General features: G+C 42.6%; 1 protein-coding gene and 1 long non-coding RNA gene across 4 annotated transcripts; both read left to right on the forward strand.

Moving 5' to 3' along the window:
- Positions 1–410: 410 nt before the first annotated feature.
- On the forward strand, positions 411–3925 carry LOC131228617 (protein STABILIZED1). The gene has a single exon (XM_058224396.1). It carries the CDS (start codon positions 573–575, stop codon positions 3663–3665), a length of 3093 nt encoding a protein of 1030 aa, XP_058080379.1. The 5' UTR covers positions 411–572; the 3' UTR covers positions 3666–3925.
- Positions 3926–5467: 1542 nt separating this feature from the next.
- LOC131228622 (uncharacterized) lies at positions 5468–16281 on the forward strand. Of its 3 annotated transcripts, none has more exons than XR_009163026.1 (3): positions 5468–8532; positions 14263–15686; positions 15775–16281. It is a non-coding gene; the product is annotated as an uncharacterized LOC131228622 (long non-coding RNA). The 3 variants fall into 3 exon arrangements; XR_009163025.1 differs by having other exon boundaries at positions 15778–16281; XR_009163027.1 differs by having other exon boundaries at positions 14263–14434; positions 15124–16281.
- The last annotated feature ends 4506 nt before the right edge of the window (positions 16282–20787 follow it).

Consider the following 20787-nt stretch of genomic DNA (forward strand, 5'->3'; position numbering starts at 1 on the left):
TTTTCATCGAATCTGTTCATTAGTTTAGGCATACTTGGATGAAGAGGAAAAACAAATATCATATTGATCCAAAACTCATACAACCTTATAAGGGTTTCAACTGTAGATATTCAATCCCCCGCTGCTTTTTACAGTGTGCTTTACTTTAGAGGAAGAATCATCGTGAAGATCTCGCCAAATGAACAAACGGTTTTTGGATATACCACATACGCTATAGAACTTGGTGACATCAACACACCAGCCAATCCACTTCTCACTCCGTAGGCCACGAACTCGAAATATCAAAAACCGCACTGTGGAGAAGAATTTCGGATCATAGTACATCGAAGGTGGAACCGAACTGGCCAATGAGCCAGATCACCGTACGTGGGCTCCACTAGTCAGACTATATATAAAAAAACCCGCGTACGCAGGCCGCGTATACGGTATGATTATTCTCGTCTCTCGCTCTTCCTCTAGACGCCCATCCACACCGCCACAGGTACCCTTGAAAATCCCCTCTTTCTTCCTCTTTCAATTCCGCATACAACAACAACCACAACGAAATCAACAACAACCATAACGAAAGCAAGATGGTTTTCATAAGATCCTTCCACAACGAAACCCTATTCGTTGATCTCCCCCCCAAAACCACATCCCTTTTCTCCCTCAAACTCTCCATCCAAAACCATTTCAACATCCCAATCCCCCTCCAACGCTTCTTCTTCTCCTCCAAACCCCTTTTCTCCCACAACGATTCCACCGCTATTGCCGCCCTCGGCGTAAATACCAATTCTACCCTCACTCTCCACATCCCCCTCCTCGGCGGCATGCAGGCCCCTGTTTCCAAACCCCCCCGCCTCGAATTCCTCAACACCAAACCCCCTCCCAACTACGTTGCCGGCCTCGGCCGAGGTGCCACCGGCTTCACCACTCGTTCCGACATCGGCCCTGCCCGCGCTGCCCCTGATCTCCCAGACCGCTCCGCAACCACCATCGGTGGTGCTGCCGCCCCTGCTGGCCGTGGCCGCGGCAGGGGCGGGCCTGGCGGTGCTGACGACAACGAAGAGGATGATGAACCCGATGAAAAGGGCTATGATGAAAACCAGAAATTTGATGAGTTTGAAGGCAATGACGTCGGCCTCTTTGCTTCAGCTGAGTACGATGAGGACGATAGGGAAGCAGATGCAGTGTGGGAGAGCATTGACAAGAGAATGGATTCGAGACGCAAGGACCGTCGGGAAGCACGGCTAAAACAGGAGATTGAGAAGTACCGTGCTTCGAACCCCAAGATTACAGAGCAGTTTGCAGATTTGAAGCGCAAGTTGTACACACTGTCGGCAGATGAGTGGGATAGCATTCCAGAGATCGGTGTCAATTCGCTGCGGAACAAGAAGAAGCGGTTCGAGAGCTTCGTTCCTGTTCCAGACACATTGCTGGAGAAGGCCCGCCAGGAACAGGAGCATGTCACAGCATTGGATCCCAAGAGCCGGGCTGCTGGTGGGACTGAGACTCCATGGGCCCAGACGCCTGTTACAGATCTAACGGCTGTTGGTGAAGGGAGAGGCACTGTTTTGTCATTGAAGCTTGATCGATTGTCGGATTCAGTTTCTGGGCTGACAGTTGTTGATCCGAAGGGATACCTGACTGATCTTAAGAGCATGAAGATCACAAGCGATGCGGAGATTTCGGATATTAAGAAGGCGAGGTTGCTGCTTAAATCAGTCACGCAGACAAACCCGAAACACCCACCAGGTTGGATTGCGGCAGCCCGGCTGGAGGAGGTTGCAGGTAAGATCCAGGCAGCCCGGCAGCTGATACAGAAGGGGTGTGAGGAGTGCCCGAAGAATGAGGACGTGTGGTTGGAGGCATGCCGGCTATCAAATCCAGAAGAGGCTAAGGCTGTGATTGCACAGGGTGTGAAGGCAATACCCAACTCGGTGAAGCTGTGGATGCAGGCTGCCAAGCTTGAGCATGATGATGTGAACAAGAGCCGGGTGTTGAGGAAAGGGCTTGAGCATATACCAGATTCTGTGAGGCTTTGGAAGGCAGTTGTGGAGCTGGCAAATGAGGAGGATGCAAGGCTGCTGCTTTCTCGGGCTGTGGAGTGCTGCCCATTGCATGTTGAGCTGTGGCTCGCGCTTGCAAGGCTGGAGACGTACGATCAGGCGAAGCGTGTCCTTAACAGAGCGAGGGAGAAGCTATCAAAGGAGCCTGCGATTTGGATTACGGCTGCCAAGCTCGAGGAGGCAAATGGTAATACATCAATGGTTGGGAAGATAATTGAGAGGGGTATTCGGTCCTTACAGAGGGAAGGATTGACGATTGATAGAGAAGCTTGGATGAAAGAGGCAGAGGCTGCTGAGAGGGCTGGGTCTGTCGCGACGTGCCAGGCGATTATCCGCAACACTATTGGCATTGGGGTGGAAGAAGAAGATAGGAAGAGGACATGGGTCGCTGATGCAGAGGAGTGCAAGAAGAGAGGTTCAATCGAGACTGCCAGAGCTATCTATGCTCATGCGCTTACTGTGTTCCTAACCAAGAAGAGCATATGGCTCAAGGCGGCGCAGCTTGAGAAGAGCCATGGAACCCGAGAGTCACTCGATGCATTGCTACGGAAGGCTGTCACTTACAGGCCGCAGGCTGAGGTCCTTTGGCTGATGGGCGCAAAAGAGAAATGGCTTGCAGGGGATGTGCCGGCGGCCCGTGCGATCTTGCAGGAAGCATATGCCGCTATACCCAATTCAGAGGAGATTTGGCTCGCTGCATTCAAGCTTGAATTCGAGAACCACGAGCCTGAGAGAGCGCGGATGCTTCTTGCAAAAGCCCGTGAGAGGGGGGGCACGGAGAGGGTGTGGATGAAATCAACAAGCGTTGAGAGAGAGTTGGGGAACACCCCGGAAGAGAGGAGATTGCTTGAGGAGGGGCTGAAGCGCTTCCCTTCATTTTTCAAGCTCTGGCTGATGCTTGGGCAGCTAGAGGACCGGCTGGATCACTTAGAGAAAGCTAAAGAAGCATATGAATCTGGTCTGAAGCATTGCCCGGCCTGCATTCCCCTTTGGCTATCACTTGCAAAATTGGAGGAGAAGATGAACGGGCTGAGTAAAGCTCGAGCAATCCTCACCATGGCCCGAAAGAAGAACCCTCAAAACCCAGAACTCTGGCTAGCCGCAGTTCGGGCTGAATCAAGGCATGGGAACAAGAAAGAAGCTGATATATTGATGGCAAAGGCGTTGCAGGAGTGCCCTACGAGCGGGATTCTGTGGGCAGCATCTATCGAGATGGTCCCACGTCCCCAACGGAAAACCAAGAGCATGGATGCACTCAAGCGGAGCGATCATGATCCGCATGTCGTTGCTGCTGTGGCAAGACTTTTCTGGCATGACCGGAAGGTGGACAAGGCGAGGAGCTGGTTTAACAGGGCGGTGGCTCTTGCTCCAGACATTGGGGATTTCTGGGCTTGGTACTACAAGTTTGAGCTCCAGCACGGGAGTGAGGAGCAGCAGAAGGATGTCTTGAAGAGATGTGTTTCTGCAGAGCCTAAGCATGGTGAGAGATGGACAGCAATCTCCAAGGCAGTGGAGAACTCTCACCAGCCAGTAGAGGCCATTCTGAAGAAAGCTGTGGTTGCTTTGGGGAAGGAAGAGAGTGCTGCTGCTGCTGTTGCCGAGGACAGCAAACCATAGTATGCTTTCCTTCCAATTTGTTTTTACAGCTCTCATGACTGAAGGAGGAGCTAAAGGTTTCAACTACTGACACTCTTCATGAGACGAGGTACGAATGGTAATTTCGATAGATGTGCAGGTTGAGCTATGATGTGGATGGAGTCAAAAGGTTAAGTTTTACAAGCATAAGTATAGAATACTTGGAATTTCGCTGATTCAATGTAACTTGAATGCTATATGTTTTAGTAGTTATATTTTGAGCTTTGCTAAGAGCACAATCACATCTTGACATAGTGTTAATGTCACGCCCCGAATTTTAGGGGTCGAGCACACACTCAATCCCCGATATTCCGGGTATGAACTTTTGCTTTGCGCTAGCGCGATTTCTCAACACGGTTACAAAGGCATCAAAACAATCATAAGAGCTAAACTAAACAGTGCATAAGAGTCCAAATATAAGTGTAATCCAAAAAATCTCCAAAACATAAATACATACATCCAGTCAATGGAATCCACTCAGCCGGGAACTCCAATATATACATGTCCAAAATGGAAAAAAAAAAGTGTATAGTTTTTTATTTTCGCCCAATGCTCCAAAAACATCGTGACAGTGGTACACGCCGGTCTAAGCCTGCCCTTTTGAGATCCCGGTGGTACCTACATCAATAATATCATTTGGTTGGTGTTTTAAAACACCGTTCTAGGTGGGAGCGAGTAGCTAATTCATTGGTACCATTTTTTAAGTTACACATATTATCAATATAATCAAGAGTAAGTAATCTTAATACAACAAAACAATCAATTTTCTAAGCTAGTTGATTAGATGCATGTATTCCATGTTATACAAAGCGTGTCCCGGGAATAACATAAGGAGCTTGAACGGTAGCACTGACGTAACCCACAGGCACCCACAATCATCCAAGTATCCATAAGACGGTAGCACTAGCGCAACCCTCGGGCAACTAGGCACCTAATTCCATCTAAGTATCTATAAGACGGCAGCATTGGCGCAACCCTCAAGCAACTAGGCACCCACAATCATCTACAAAGTGCCTATCCAAATGTAATGTGGCTCTTCACCAACATTACCCACAAGTGCCATGATATGCATGATTAGCCGAGTATTTGTTAATCCAAATTTAAATAGTAATTTGGCGAAGCCAGGATACTGCAATTATATCACGAGTTGCTAAACAAGATTATGTGGCTCGTTGTGGCATGTATCGGCTCCTCACCAGTGTCCTTTGATCCAATTTAGAATTCGTCATCTAATGGTTTGAAATTACACAATCAAATAGTGATAATGACTCATCACCTAAGGACAATCACAATTAAGGTAAGGGCTAACCAACCAACACATATCAAGGCGAAAAGGGCTTGTCACCAAATTCTTATAATAGCATGGTAGGCCGTCACCGATTTCACCAACAACCAAATATCCTAATGCGATTTAGCACGTTATCTCCATTGGTGCTCAAAGGACATTATGGGGAGGCTCGTCACCCCAGTATAGGCCAACAGTTAGGAGACAGTGTCCCATACCACCATGTCCGACTCATTAGTCTTTGTAGGATCGTAACGCACTAACGGTAATGAATAGAATAAATTCACTAGTAACAATGGTATCCCAGATTTCTTCGAATGTTATATAATTACTAAGCATAAGGGGTCGTTTGACACTGTGGATTCAAGGGGATTTGAGGGGGGTTTCAAATCCCCTAGTTGTTTGGTAATCATTTCAATAGTTGCAGGTGTAACATGTGTGTCACTATACTTCCATTTTGTTGGGCACATGACCCACTAATGATGATCAGCATCGTCCAAACATTGTCCATGTAAATTAGCACTGTCCAAACATTTTCCAGCACCGTCCAAACATTGTCCATGTAAATCAACGATTACAAATCGTTGGTTAGTCACTCAAGCACGATCTTGTGCTTGTGGCCCATCCGAGACTTGGAATTTCATCATTTTCTGGCAAAGTATATATTTCAGCGGGCTTATCACAACCATTGTGTCAAAAATTACATATCTCACTAATTAGAGATATTAAAGTTGATTTGGTAAGTAAATTCAAACCCCTGTAAATATACCATGCATAGCTACTTTTGGATTAAAGTTGATTCACACTCCAAGGTGCCAAACACACTGGGAGGATTTCAAATCTAAGGGGTTTCAAATCCTGGGGGTTCCAAATCCACGCTCCCAACAGGCCCTAAGAATGATTGGGTCCTCTGCATTGGACTGATCCGATTGACTATGAAGAACTCTGGGCAAGACCAGCATTGGGTGCAAAGCATCTCATGTAGTTCCAACTATTGTCGATCGTCCATGTTTGACTTTGGTCGACCGTTTAAGTTTGGGATAGCCGACCCAAAGCAGACTATTCACTTACACGATTTGCAGGACTTGACCCATCACAATAACAATTTAGCTTAACAATACACGATAATAATCACAAAACAATTTAATATCACAACAGAGTATATCAATTTAATACCTATACGAATCAGCACAATCCAATGTATATTGACACAATCCCACGTATATATCAATAATCACATATTCATACCCCACCCGGTATATCAATAGAGTCCCACATATATCAATAACTCATATTAATACCCCACCAGGGTATATCAATAACTCAGATTAATACCCCACTAGGGTATATCAATAGAACACATATATGAACCATTACAATCCATTGTGTATTAATACAAACCAATGTCCATCAATAACGCTTATCAAATGGCCTAAAATGGTTCTAACAGTAGGAATTTCATATTGATTAAGCATTTCATCAAACATGTTGCCTACCAATTACAGGTAACATTAGGGTTGTAATTATAAAGCAATTCAAGCACAAATAGCATATGAAATCTTATAGACAACAAAAAATCATTATCTAACACCATCAAGGATTGATAAAATGAAACTTAGAAGAGTAGTCCGCTCCTTAGTAGAGAAATTTATCAATCTTCGGGTACCTAGGGTTTTACAGTTTTAGGGAAAAGCCAACTCCTAAATCAAATCGAAAGGGATAGTGTAAGATTCATGGAATTTGGTGCTAAAGGGTTTTGAAATTGAAAGGTAGGATTCATTTCAAACCTCCAATTCTAAAAAGTGGTGTGTCCGACGAACAGTGGATCTGGTGATCCATGGCCTGAGCTGGGTGTTTAGATGATAAACCGTCAAACTAGCATCACGTACCTGATGGACAGTGGATTTGGTGATCCATGGCCTGAGTTTAATTGAGTTTGAATTTTCAGAAATGAGGTTCCACACATACTTTCTAAGCGTTTTGAGTTTTAATTTGGGTGCGTGCACATATGTTTACCTAATTAATCAGAAAAATTCCTAGTGACACCCGAGTACATCTAATACTCGAGTATTGAAAAATCCAGGACGTTACAGTTAATTAGGCACGCCTAGAGGATTTCTGAGCCATGCATCAGGTTGCCTTACTGTGTATATGCCCTGGCAAAGAATCAGGCTGGTTAATGCATCAGGTGGACCACACCTCTATGAAAAGACAAGTGGAACAGTTCCCATTCAACATAGACTCCTCTGATTTTTGGGATGGGTCATCTTACATGGTTGGGCTAAATGTGGGTGTGGGTATATTATGTATTGTATTATACGTTCCATATAGAATCTATTGGATGTTAAATGTTCGTTTTTTCCCTAAATATATATATTTTTTTCTTTTTTTCAAGAGTAACGGACATTTTATTAAGAGAGCATTGAGATGGCAGAAGAATCAATTACAACCGAAGCAAAAAGGAGAAATTACAATCTTCCAAGGATTTCCCTTCAAGCTCTTTGAGAATTACCCGATTTGAGTTGTGAGTAAGATTTGATACAAGAAGCCCATTCCACCACAAGAAGCTTGATTTTGGAGACGACTTCTTCTGCCTTGATGGACTCATTTCGGAAGCAACTTCCGAACCTTTTCCCCCAGACCATAAAGAAGCCAATTAGGTCAACCTCCAAATTGCTCTAACCTTCCTTTGTAGCCGAAATCCATGCCACGGCAAAAACAACTCTCCAACCGACTTTGGCATGACCCAAGGAGTATCAAAGAGGCCAAGGAAACAGCTCCAAACTTCTTTTGCTTGCGAGCAATGGATGACACCTTTTCATGGCGATTCTTGTGCTCTCAACAATGTTTTCTCCAAGGCTACCACTGAATCCTGCCCATGGAGGCTTGCTGAGTTGGGGGAAGTTTGGGATGTCAGTAGGGGCAATCTGGTCAATTAAATTAATTTCTAGAGAGGAGTATGAAGAGGCTGACCTTCTTGCCAAGATGGGAACCACTAGCTCTTGCCTTCATATCACTGGCATTAGGACTCATCAGTCATCATCATCTTCATCTAAGCCTTGTCCCAACTAATTGGGGTCAGCTGCATGAATCCTGTTTTGCCATTCCACAATAAAGGAATATCATTGAAGCTAGAACTGTGGTCTGGATTCATCCTGCTGCTTTTGTGTTTTTTTGGGATTGGCTGCTGTTTATATCTATCTTGGATCCGGCTGTTTTTTCCTTCTTAGCTGAGTATCTGTAGTGGGTTACTCTTGTGCTCTATTTGTATTTTCTTATTCTCCTCTTTGCTGTAATAAAATTTGTAGATTACCCATAAAAGAAAATTATCTCAATGGTTGAAGAGGTCTTTTTCATGGTCAGTTAGGTGATGTGGTTACTGCAACATCCTTGCCAAGATAATTTTAGATGAGGCAGAAGCTCTGGCCCAAGGTGCACCATTTGGGATTTTTTATTTATATTGGGGAGGTTGAGCTTTCTAATATCATCTGTTGGGTCAGTGGTTAGTTGATACCTTCAGGAGAAGATTCACTAGTTTGACAAGGAGTTTCTCAGATTGAGGAGGTGTGGATTTACTGCTTTCAGGGATAGCAAATTGTGTTGCTGACAGGCACTAGCTATGGAGATCTATTGATCGCTATCTTTGTTTTGATTATCACCTAAGCAGTATTTATCCTTAGATAGCTCATGTTCCTCATTGTCTCCTTTTCCACTTTCAGCATTCTTACAGCTCATCAATTGAAGTAGTTTGCTTTGTCTGTTGAATCTAGTTCTATTGAAGCTAGCTGGTGGCTGATTTATATAGATCTTATTAAGAGAATACCCTTTTCCCCCCTTACAGATGTATAATTTAGCTGAATCTGCACTGGGATCCCTACAATGTATCCCAAGAACCTTTCTGGGAAAAAAAAAGAGAAGATGTATCCAAAGACATGGCTTTTAGGTGCCCTTTAGTTTTCATATATCAATAATCAAGCACTTACTTGTCATGTTTAAGTTATGGTTAATCTTTTGTTGCAGAAATCTGTTTCTGTTAACCATATTCATGTACGAAGAGACTCCATCAAGAAATATTCATGGGGATTTGAAACAGAATAAGTCAGTTCTCCGGAAGCCAAAATAGGTCTATGTTTGGACTTCGGACTGCAGGATTGATAAATCTGTATATCTTTGTATCTAGATATATTTTATAAATGGAGTTCTTTATATGTGTGCGTGCGTGAGTGCAAATTTTGTTTATAATATACTTCATTAGTAACGTATGTACGGTAGAACTCCCTTAGAGTTTGAAACTCTTTTGTTTTATGTGCAGCCCATTAACTGATTTGGTAAATCATCACAGGAATTATTTATACAATGAAAAGAGTTCAAGTGTTATATCATGGTAGAGGGTGAGTCTAGTACATAAAAGTGGATCTTGATCTTGATCCACCTTTCTTGTCCAGCGAAGTCATAGCAGCTTCCCTCAAGAATCAAAACATGATTAAAGGATGCATGCATGCATGCCGGATACAGAATCTCCATCTCCTTTACAAGAAAACTAATCTCCACTGTTCTGGGTCTTGTGATGAAGTCCACAAGACAAATCACTTTTTTTTAAAAAAAATCTTCTTCTACCATAAGAAGCTTGGAAAACTGTTCTTTGGAAAATTGGTATTAGTCCTGTCACCTAGATGCCTGCCTTGTTAGAGCCCTCCAAACCATTTGGTCCAGAAAAAGCACCATCTAGATTTCTCCTTAACATGTGTGACAACTCGATTATGGATAAACATGGATTTGCAGGGGAGCTATTGTTGATATTTATTTCACATGTTCTCGAAGTTGGTTGTGTCTACTTAGGGTGTTCTCAACCTCTCATTCCCTTCAATCATCCCCTTCCTCTTCACTGCAGCCCAACTAATTGTGAATTCTTCCCTATGTCTCTTTGGAGGATGGGATTGAGGCCGTACTCGGTGGTAGACAGGCTGTGTTTCAACACTGAGATCTCTAGCTCAGTCCTAGCTTATCAAAAACTCATTAAAAAAGAAGAAGAAGAAGAAGAAGAAGAAGAAAAAGAAAAACACTTTTAGTGATGTATAATGCATTATCAAAGTTCCTTTCAAATTTCTGTGTTATAGCAAGGGTAAGTTTCTCCATAAACCCTTTCTATGCCTCCTTGGGTGTTTAGACAATGGAAATATCATCCTTGAAATCTAGGTCTAGAGATCTAGATGCATAGGAACTCTTTCATGAAAGGTCTTCTAAGATGTAATTAGCTTCTGCACTTTTCTTTTCTTCTTCTTCTTCTTCTTTTTGAAGTACAGAAAGCAATTTTTTCACTCTTTACATTGGCTTTCTCCATCCGTAGAGATAACGACTTCTCCTAGAAGCTCATATCATTGTATAACCTGCAATTATTTTTATTAATGCAGGGGCATCCAGCCTCGAGTGGGATGGCCTGTAAGATGCAGAGGCACACTCAGGGTGGGCGGCCCGTGTGAGGCGGTTCGCTCGTGTGAGGCAAAGCCCATGTGAAGTGGGGACCAGGAGGGGTGTTCGGCCGAGGACCTAAACCATGGGATGTGGGGCTTGGGCTATGAAATTAAGAGATTGATTCACCACGCTCTATCAATTTGAGCTTTTCGAGCAAGTGGTTAGTTGCCCTGCGTCATTTTTCTTGTAACATACTATAACACAACCCATAAAGGGTGGGAAGGAGGACTTGGGCTGGGATGAGGACGGAGAGGGAAGGATAATAAGAAAACCAAAATGGGAGGGCAGGAGCCATGGGGAGAGGCTCTAAGGACTAGTAAGGCAACGATAAAGAGTTGTAAAGGTTGCAAGTTCTTTGTCTAAAGTCAATTGCACCTCCCTACCCTTTTTTTACATCATCCTTTTGTATACTTCAACAGTTTACATAGACTGGCGAAAGGAAATGTAGAGGCTGTAGAGGATGGAGCTAGCCTTAGGCTAGGATGCCTGTCGCAACACCAGCTGATATATAGGGCTAGACTTGTGCTAGGATGCCTGTTGCAACACCAAGCTGATACATAGTGTTAGCTTCAAAATTTAAATATACCAATCATCATTTTGTGAGAACATTGAATTCCTCTATAGCATCTAGCACAAGCATTAAATGTCCATTTCCTTCCATATCAGATGCTTGGTACCACCTGAATAATCGTATTAATTGCAATCAATTGCCCAATGCACTATTCAAAATGGTGCCACCTGAATCTTATTAGATGCAATCAATTGTACAATGTATAATTCAAATCACATCAGATGATTTGAGTCAAACCATGCAGAAATTGATTCGAATTGTCAATATGTGGCTTTTTTATTATTTAACTAAAAGGTGGCCTTTTTGGTGGGTTGTTGTTTCACTACATTCTTAACCGTCTATTTTTAGGCCACTGATTAAAGGGTTGGGTATCTTTCAACTCTAGAGATGTATCCCACATTGATGATAGGAACAATCCGATGAAATGTTTGGCCCCACGTGCTCCAACTGGTGCATCAGTATGTACTCCATGTTATGGTGCATTGCGAACCTATAATTTCTCGTTGGATTCAAGTAGCATGATTCAAATCATGAATCACACAATTCAATTGAAGTTGAGCAGATAGAGATGATGAATGTGGTCTGCGGCTTTTTTAAAAATTGTACTTCTTCAATTTCCAATATCTTGGGTCAATAATCCATGAGAGTGGAGAGCTTGTGAAGGATGTCGCTCATAGAATTCAAGCTGGTTGGAAGAAGTGAGATGTGCCTTTGGAGTTTTATTTGATTGTCACATACCAATGAAATTGAAGGGGAAATTTTGTATGATAGCTATAAGACTAGCCATGCTTCATGGGACAAAATGTTGGGCAATTAGAGAACAATGTGCTCATAGGATGAGCATAGTTCAAATGAGGATGTTGAGATGGATGAGTGCCAAGACAGGGTAATGCAGGGGCATTTTCACACCAGGCTCAAGTGGGGTGGCCTGTGGGATGCAGGGGCACACTTGAGGTGGGCGGCCCATGTGAGGCAGAACCCATGTGATGTGGGGCGGGGTTCAACCCAGGACCTAACCCGTAGGATGTGGGGCCTGGGCTATGAGATAAAGGGATGGATTTGCCATGCTCTATCAGTTCAAGCTTTTAAAGCAAGTGGTTAGTTGTCTTGCGTCACAGGGTGAGGGAAAGTAGACATAGATGGTTTGGCACAGGGTGAGGGGAAGTAGACATAGATGGTTTGGCCATGTGCAACAACAACCAATGATTGCACTAGTTAGGCATGGGTTGGTTCAAGTTGAAGGCTCAAAAGGTCAGGAATGAATCCATTCGTGGGAATCTAAAAGTTGCACCAATAGGTAATAAGAAGAGGGGAAGTAGACTTAGATGGTTTGGCTATGTGCAACAGAAAGCAAGAATTGCACTAGTTAAAGAGTGAGTGGGTTCAAGTTGAAGGCTCCAAAAGGGCAAGGGAATGGCCCAAAAGGACATGGGTGGAGGTAGTGAGAGAAGACATGAGACTTACAGTTTAACCTAGGATCTGGTTTGTGATAGAGTATGATGGTGTAATAGGATTTGTGTAGCTGGCCCTAATTAGTTGGGATAAGGCTTATGTGATGATGATGATTGAAAGACTGTTTAAAGGTCTTTTAGACTGAAGGCCATATTTTATTCTCCTGACTTTTGAGTGAGTGGTATGGATTTTAGGGGTTTTTTAAAACCTTCAAGAGGAAGATTCAAAGAAAGTTTTATAGCTGTGGATCTGAATTTTATTTCTAACTTTCATGGAGTGTTTCTACATTCAAGGAGAGAAACAAACATCCTTTTGGGGAAGCTTTGGTTCTTTTGAGGTAGCTTGAGAAGTTCTATTGTTATTAATTTTATTAAATTTTATTCTTTAAAGTTTGAAGATGAAGGTTTCAACTTCCTTTGTGGTGGGATTCTTTATCCACAATGGAACAAATGATCTTGGCAAGATTTTCTATGAACTTTAATCAATTGGCTTTGGATTTTCCTTTTTCTCTTCCATTAACCATATTGCATTGTGGTATTCTTTTCTTTTCTTGGTTGGTACTTGATTGGAAGATGGGCGGGGCTAAGACTAAACATGTCGATGTAACATGGGAAGCTTTAGGGGAATGGATATTATGGAGGTGTTTGCCTAGTCAAAAATCATCTTGCCTGGACAGAAATCCGAATGTGTCAGCATGCACAAAAATGTCTGGATATTGTATACGAAAAAGGGTGTTTGAGTAGGAAAAAAGGAGAATAAAAAAATCAAAGAGATGAAACTTGTTATGAGGCAGTGATGCCCAAATTTCATTACCAAGATCATGGATTTCTTACTCATCCTAGTTAGATGCAACTTGTCTGAGTCAACTCTGACGCAATTGACTCCGATCCTGTTCGGTACTTGACTCAGGACCGACCAAGTTGGTCTTGAGTCATAAAACTTTAACTGAGATAGTGTTGTTGTGATTGAAGTACTTTGCTTGATTCACTTCTGTGTGCTTCCGCGGTCCCCTAACAAGTGGTATCAGGGATAGGTTGAATATGAAAACAGAGTATCAATGGTTTCTAATCCTAAGTTCGATGTTGAGAAATATTCCAGGAAAAATAGTTTTCATGGATAATAGGATGATGTGCTACTGTTCTTTCCTACTGCCTGTTTTGGCCGTCTTCTTTGTTACCTGCAGCTTACTCAATATGGGTGCTCAAGAAGAAAGGAATGGTTTTCAAGGGCTTTCAAGGAGAGATTCGAGGCTTCTTCGAATTGGGTATTTTCTCTCTCTTGTAATTTCTGCTTTCATAGTGATATCTATCACTTTGTGCCGTAGTTTTTTACCAAAAGGATTTTTCCACGTTAAATTCGGTTTGTTTGTGATTAGACTTGGTTGTTGCGATTAGAGTACTTTGCTTGATTCATCTCTGTGTGCTTCCGCGGTCCCCCAACAGATAGTAACCCCAAAGATAACACGGGCACCATCTTGAAAGGGAAGCGGGAAGTTACCATGATCTTGTGAGAAGATGAAAGCAGTTAAGAAACCAAAACAGATGCTGACTGTGTTGGAAGAATTATGATGGGGAGAAGGCATTTCAGGCTAGGATTTTCTATGCTAATGCATCGACATTCAATCTTGTGAGAAGCTTTCCATTGAAGAAATGATTGGTGCATGATAAAAAAAGGATATGAGATCTGTGGATACTTAGGAGGTTCTTTGGTTGCTGTTTTTACATATCTCAGGCTTCGTGATTCACTGGTTTTTAAACAAGTTTGGTTCACACTTTTGGGTTGGTTTTTATATTCCCCAGGAATTCCATGGGAAATGGAGAACCTGGAGAATGAAAACAGAATTTTAGACTTTCATTTCAGCATATCCACCAAACAAACTTTTAATGCCTGCTCTGGAGCTCTCTAGGAACGGAAAATCCACGGAATGAATTCCCCAACAACCAAACAACCCCTTAGTATTTAAGAATGCAGGTAACTTATTTCTTCTTCTTGATTCAGTTGCAGACATGGGTGTAGTCGAGGTGGTGACTGATAGTGCAGCTGCAGATGCAGAAGATGCAGGAAAATTTTGATGAAGAAGATAATAAATATATTGTTCAACATGTGCATGCCATTTTTTGGATCCTATTTTCAAAGCTACTGAAATGCTACCTATTCACTCCGACATGGTTGTAAAGGCAAGGGTGATTAGAGCTGTACATGAACCGAGTTAGCTCGGTTAACTCGCTCAACTAGGCCCGAAACTGGGTTCGAGTTGAGTTGAGCTCGAAAAAATTTTGAGCCGAGTCCAAGTTAGACTTGACTCCGCTCGGAACTTGACTCAGTTCGAATCGATTCGACTCGGATCGGGTTTACTTAATATAAATATTTCGTGTGTGTGTGTGTGTGTATTAAAAACCCTAAAACCTAAACTCGAACCCAGGTTGTAGGCTCGAACTCGAACTTGGCTCAAAAGATTGGGCTTGAGCTGGCCCGAGCTGCTGACCGAGCCGAGCCAAGCTGGCCAGTCAGGCTCGAGGACCGAGCAAGCTGAGTTTGAGCTGGGGTAGCCCGTTGGCTGAGCCGAGGTAGGCCAAGCTTGACTTGGTTCCGCTCATGTACAGCTCTGGGTGATAATTGTGTATATCAGCAAGCATTCTTTGATTTTAAATCTCATGCAGATGCACACTAGGAGGAAAGAATTGACATGATCTGCAGCTCTGCTGTTACATGCTCTGTTTCTTGGATGATGCACAATCGAAATTGAAAGTGTTTGGATCTGAAGAATGACAAATACATACTGCAAAGAAATCAGAACAGTTAAAATATCACAATATCATGCTGTCAGATGCATATTTTTTGGGCGTTCATCAAGTATTTCATGAGTTGTAGTACAAGTGGATTTGGATGGAAGGCCACCCATGGCTATATATTTGATTTGGATGGAAGGACGGTCATGGGCTATGTGGATGAAGTGATGGCCAAGCAAAGGAAGAAAATGGTATGGTATGTGCCTACTTGGAGGATAACTGGGTGGCTTTTTTTACTTCTTTTTTCTTTTATCTTTTTAAACTTGTGCTTCCATTAAGATGGTATGTGCCTACTTGGAAATGAAAGAATGGGTCGAATTTCTGGAGAAGAGGTTAAGACTGACCGATGGACATGATTAAGAATGCGGAAGGATTATTAGTTGGAGGAGCCATGTCAAAGATTAGAAGGAAAGCAAAGCAGAAAATTTTATATGGTAAGTTCTAAATATTCAACTAGTTATGGTACATTGTTAGTGTATAACATGCATGTAAATTGATATGATTCCACTTTGCTTATTTCAGTAGAGCTCTATGGTGTCTTTCCGGGGAAAAAAAGAAAAGTATAGAGGTTTATGGTGGAAGTCCTCGTGAAAAGTTGATGATTTTTAGAAAGAGTCTTACATGTAATGCTGCTATTGTAAATTAATGCAAGGGTATTTTCACACTGGGCTCGAGTGGGGTGACCCATGGGATGTAGGGGCACACTCGGGGTGGGCGGCCCGTGTGAAGCGGGCCCCACTTGTGTGAAATGGGTGGCTTGTGTAAAGCGGAACCCATGTAAAGTGGGGCCCACGAGGGGGGTTTGGTCGAGGTCTTAACCCATAGGATGTGGGGCATGTGCTATGAGATAAAGGGATTGATTCATCATGCTCTATCAGTTCGAGCTTTTATAGCAAGTGGTTAATTGTCTTGCATCAAATTAGTATCGGAGTGGGAGAGTTAATCCATTTATCTCATAGCTCAGGCTCCACATCCCATGAGTTATGACTCACACGAGCCACCCGCTTCATATGGGTGGGGCCCGCCTCACACGAGCCACTTGCCTCACACGGGCTGCCCACCCCAAGTGTGCCCCTGCATCCTGCAGGACACAATTGGAGTGCATTTGAGCATTTGAGCAGTAAAGCATTATAGTATTACTAAGTAATCATTTATACATTTTAAATGATAATTGTATATTTGTATTAGTAATTTTTTTTTTCTAGAATATATATTTGAATGAGTATATGAAATATTTATAAATCTTCATTGTTTTCATGGGTGCATTTAAAGAATAGGCTAGATTGAAAGAGGTGGGATGCCAACTTTGGATTAGTCATGCAAAAAGAAGGATGTAAAGACTTGATGTAATATGTTTGTTGGGTATGGAGACTTACGATGAATGAAGAGCAGTAAAGGAAAATCGTACCCCCCTTGAGCTCAGTTGGTGAAATGTTTATGTGGCAATCGATGGAGGTTGTGTTAAAAATAATTAATTAGTATGAAATTATCAATATGTAGTATTGACTGTTTCGAAGAGAAATAGGGTACCACCATGTGACTCCTGGCTTGATGGAATGCGAGATACTCATTTTCTTTGTACTTCGAAGGGAATGGGTTTGACAGGGGTCTAGGCTATAGTGGGGCAAGAAATTGCTTTTGGGATGAGCATGGCTAGTATGTCACTATAAGATTGGACCCAGGGAGTGAATCGCCTAAACTCCTAGGCTACATCGGCTTTGCTGATTTTGGTTCTGGTATCGCGTATTCCATCTGGGATGCTGTTGTTGCGGCTGTTATTAATGTTATTGTTGTTAGTACTATTGACCTTATTGTGGGCCAGATAGTGTGCTCTGCACATAATCCCATGCCCACTAGACATTTTCGAATTTGGTTTTTCATGCAAGGCAGCCTAGTAAGGCCAAAGAGAGATTTTTTTTCACTTCCATCTATTCCCCTATGCAAATCAGTTGTGTGAAGTTGGCATACAAGTACGAGATTAAATATCTAGATATGTTCGAGTTCGTTGAGTGAATAATCACCTAAGATAGGCTCCTTGTCGACAATGGGCGTTTTCATTTTAATGGTCATGGCATGCCATCGTCTTGTTCTTAGGTTCTAATCCAGATGGTAATCAAGCGATGTGTACCAATCAAGCACGTCTCCCATGCTCCTGTAACAATCTTAGCCTTTGGATTTGTGGCCTACAAATAACTAGTTACTGGTTAAGTGAAAATCAGCAACGGTCCACATTTAGCAGAAAAGGGTCCAAACATTGTTGAATAGGGTCTTCATATGCCGTAGATTTTTAATTCATGGTCCATCTGTGATGAGATTGAACAGAACAGTGGTCTGTATTACTGAAGCCTGATATACTGTCCAAAGCATCTGTACTGTAATTCATCTTTCAAAGTCTACACATGTTTTTTCATTTTTTTTACTAATGGGACCATGCTTCTCTAATCCGGACCGTTGGTACGTTTATTCCACACGTATGATGGGCCTGCCTAAAAATAAAAAATAAAATCTCTAGATAGGAAAATCTAGCGATGGGCCGGTGGAATATCTGGTTGAATGTGCAACCACACCACGACAGAACTGTCCATTTGCAGGACGCGGATTTCCTGGGAAAGCCTTTCGCAGAAAGTTCCTGCACTCGGAACCTAGGTGGGGTCCACCGTGATGTTTGTGAGAAATCCACCCCGTCCATCCGTTTTTTGAGATCATTTTAGAATATGGGACGAAAAAAGAACCGGATCCAATACTCAAGTGGGCCGAAAACGTGAGGATTGAACGTATACAGTTGAAATATTCGTGGGGCCACAGAAGTTTTGAATCAGGTTAATATTGGTGTTTTCAGTTCATCTCAGTAGGAATGATGTTATGAGCCGTATGGATGGAAAGTAAACATCACTGTCGACCCCAGGGAATGGCAAGAATTTCCCTACCAACCTTTTCGTTTAGTGCGGCCCACTTGAGTCTTTGGATGCTACTCATTTTTTGTTGGTAGTCCTAAAATGAACTCAGAAAAAGGATGAACGGGGTAGATTTCTCAAAAACATCACGGTGGGCCCCACCTAGGTTTTGAACGGAAATCCGCGTTCGCAGAAGAAGAAGAGAAGAAAAGAGTAGCATACTATCATTTTTCTCTACCAAGCATGGGACATTGATCAGGTCCAGGCAGGGGCTCTGTGAGGCCCACTGTGATATATGGGTTTTATCCATGCCGTTCATCCATTTTGAAAGATCATCATAGGGCATGAGCCCAAAAATGAGGAAAATCCAAGGCTCAAGTGGACCACACCACTGGAAGCAATGGTGATAATGATGCCACCGTTGAAACCTTTCTAGGGCCCACCCTATTGTTTATTTGCCATCCAACCTGTTCATGAGGTCACATAAACCTGGACGAAGAGAAAACACAAATATCAGCTCGATAAAAACTTATGCAGCTCCCAGTAAGTTTTTAATGGTGGGCGTTCAATCCCGACCGTGTGGTCCACTTGAGACTCAGATGTGCCTCATTTTTTTGATCTCGTACCCTAAAATGATCTGAAAAAATAATGGACGGCTTGGATAAAACCCAACATCAAGGTGGGCCCCACAGAGCACCTATCTGGATCGAGTCCGTCCAGGCAGGTGCAGTACGGAATCCGCACCTCCAACCATCTACGGTGCCCGGGTAGATATGCCACGTGTGCATAATGCAAAGCTGTCCGCATCCTAACTCAAAAAATCAGGTGGGCAGGGTGAATGTGGACCGTATAATAGCCATCCCTTTTATATGGCTGATAATGCCATTACCATTACAAACGAAGAAGAAAAGCTTTGATACTCCGCCAGAGCGTTATGGATGATACGCGGGCACTTAGAAACTAGTTAGAAGTTAGGTATGCAATATGCATCTAATTCAAACTTAGCTAACCAAACTATGGGTCCCAGTTTAGATGTGTCATGAACCGTAAATTATACTTGTCTTTTTAATTTTCGGACTACAGGATGGGTGGTTATATATTGGACGGTTAAAAATGAAAAATAAAAAATAAAAAACCAACAATCCTACTTCAAAAAACAAGTGTGGAGGTGTGGTTGGTGGGATCCCTGACCGTGGGGCCCACTGTGATTTATTTGCCTTATATCCAAGCTGTTCATCGGTTTTGAAAAATCATTTTCATCTCATCCATCGGTTAAAAATGAAAATTAAAAAATATAAAACCAACAATCCTACTTCAAAAAACAAGTGTGCAGGTGTGGTTGGTGGGATCCCTGACCGTGGGGCCCACTGTGATTTATTTTCCTTATATCCAAGCTGTTCATCGGTTTTGAAAACTCATTTTCATCTCATCCATCGGTTAAAAATGAAAATTAAAAAATATAAAACCAACAATCCTACTTCAGAAAACAAGTGTGCAGCTGTAGTTGGTGGGATCCCTGACCGTGGGGCCCACTGTGATTTATTTTCCTTAGATCCAAGCTGTTCATCTGTTTTGAAAACTCATTTTCATCTCATCCATCGGTTAAAAATGAAAAATAAAAAATATAAAACCAACAATCCTACTTCAAAAAACAAGTGTGCAGGTGTAGTTGGTGGGATCCCTGACCGTGGGGCCCACTGTGATTTATTTTCCTTATATCCAAGCCGTTCATCTGTTTTGAAAACTCATTTTCATCTCATCCATCGGTTACTACGACGATCTAATCCCCCTTTTCTTTCAGCATATAGTCTATCTGGTGGCCCACCAAAGCAACAGCCTCGATCACGAGATATTTTTTATTCAGTGGGGAAGGTGAACAGAACTTTAATATATGTGGACTAGGAATTATATGGTGGCTTGTTGGAATACATCCTATTGTATTGCGCTGGGACTTTAGCATTTGTATCTGATATCATTTTGTAATGATCTAAACCGTTTATATGATGGGCCTCATATTGGATGGATTATATATACAATTTAGAAACTATTATATTGGCATATTTTGATCTTTAGATCACTAAACTCTTTTTCTATGATTATGGACGGTCTCATTAGACTTTGATTCATCAAATAGCTGAAATATTTCAATCTGATAGTTTATTGCATATCCTCTATCCAAGGTGGGGCCCATCATTTAAACGGTCTGGATTACCGAAAAAGAACCCGACCCAATGGCTAAAGTCTCGATGTATGGTATTCCAGTACGGCGTGCGGATCAGCCGACCAGGGCTAACAGCCTAGTGGGTGAGGCCATAACCGCGGGGCTCACCTTATGTATGTACTGGCAGCTTATTTTAGAGAAATTTACCACTGTACGACCCATTTATGGCCCATTTACCCGCTGAAGCTCACTCCTTTTGCCCTCCTCAGAATAAGCCCCAGCTGCACGGACGACTTGCCAAATGTTGAAAATGCCCCTGCTTTTTACTTCAATGGATTGGCTGGTGCGTGAAGACTGGGTGTCCGATTGCTACGGATTATAGCCGTAGCCATAGCCGTAGCTACTATGTAAATTTTAATCCGAGCGGCTGTACCGCCGACCTCTGAACGCCTATGCGGTAGTGCCGCCCGGTTTTTTTTT

Source organism: Magnolia sinica, chromosome 16 (genome assembly GCF_029962835.1).
Source record: "Magnolia sinica isolate HGM2019 chromosome 16, MsV1, whole genome shotgun sequence".
Taxonomy (NCBI): Eukaryota; Viridiplantae; Streptophyta; class Magnoliopsida; order Magnoliales; family Magnoliaceae; genus Magnolia; species Magnolia sinica.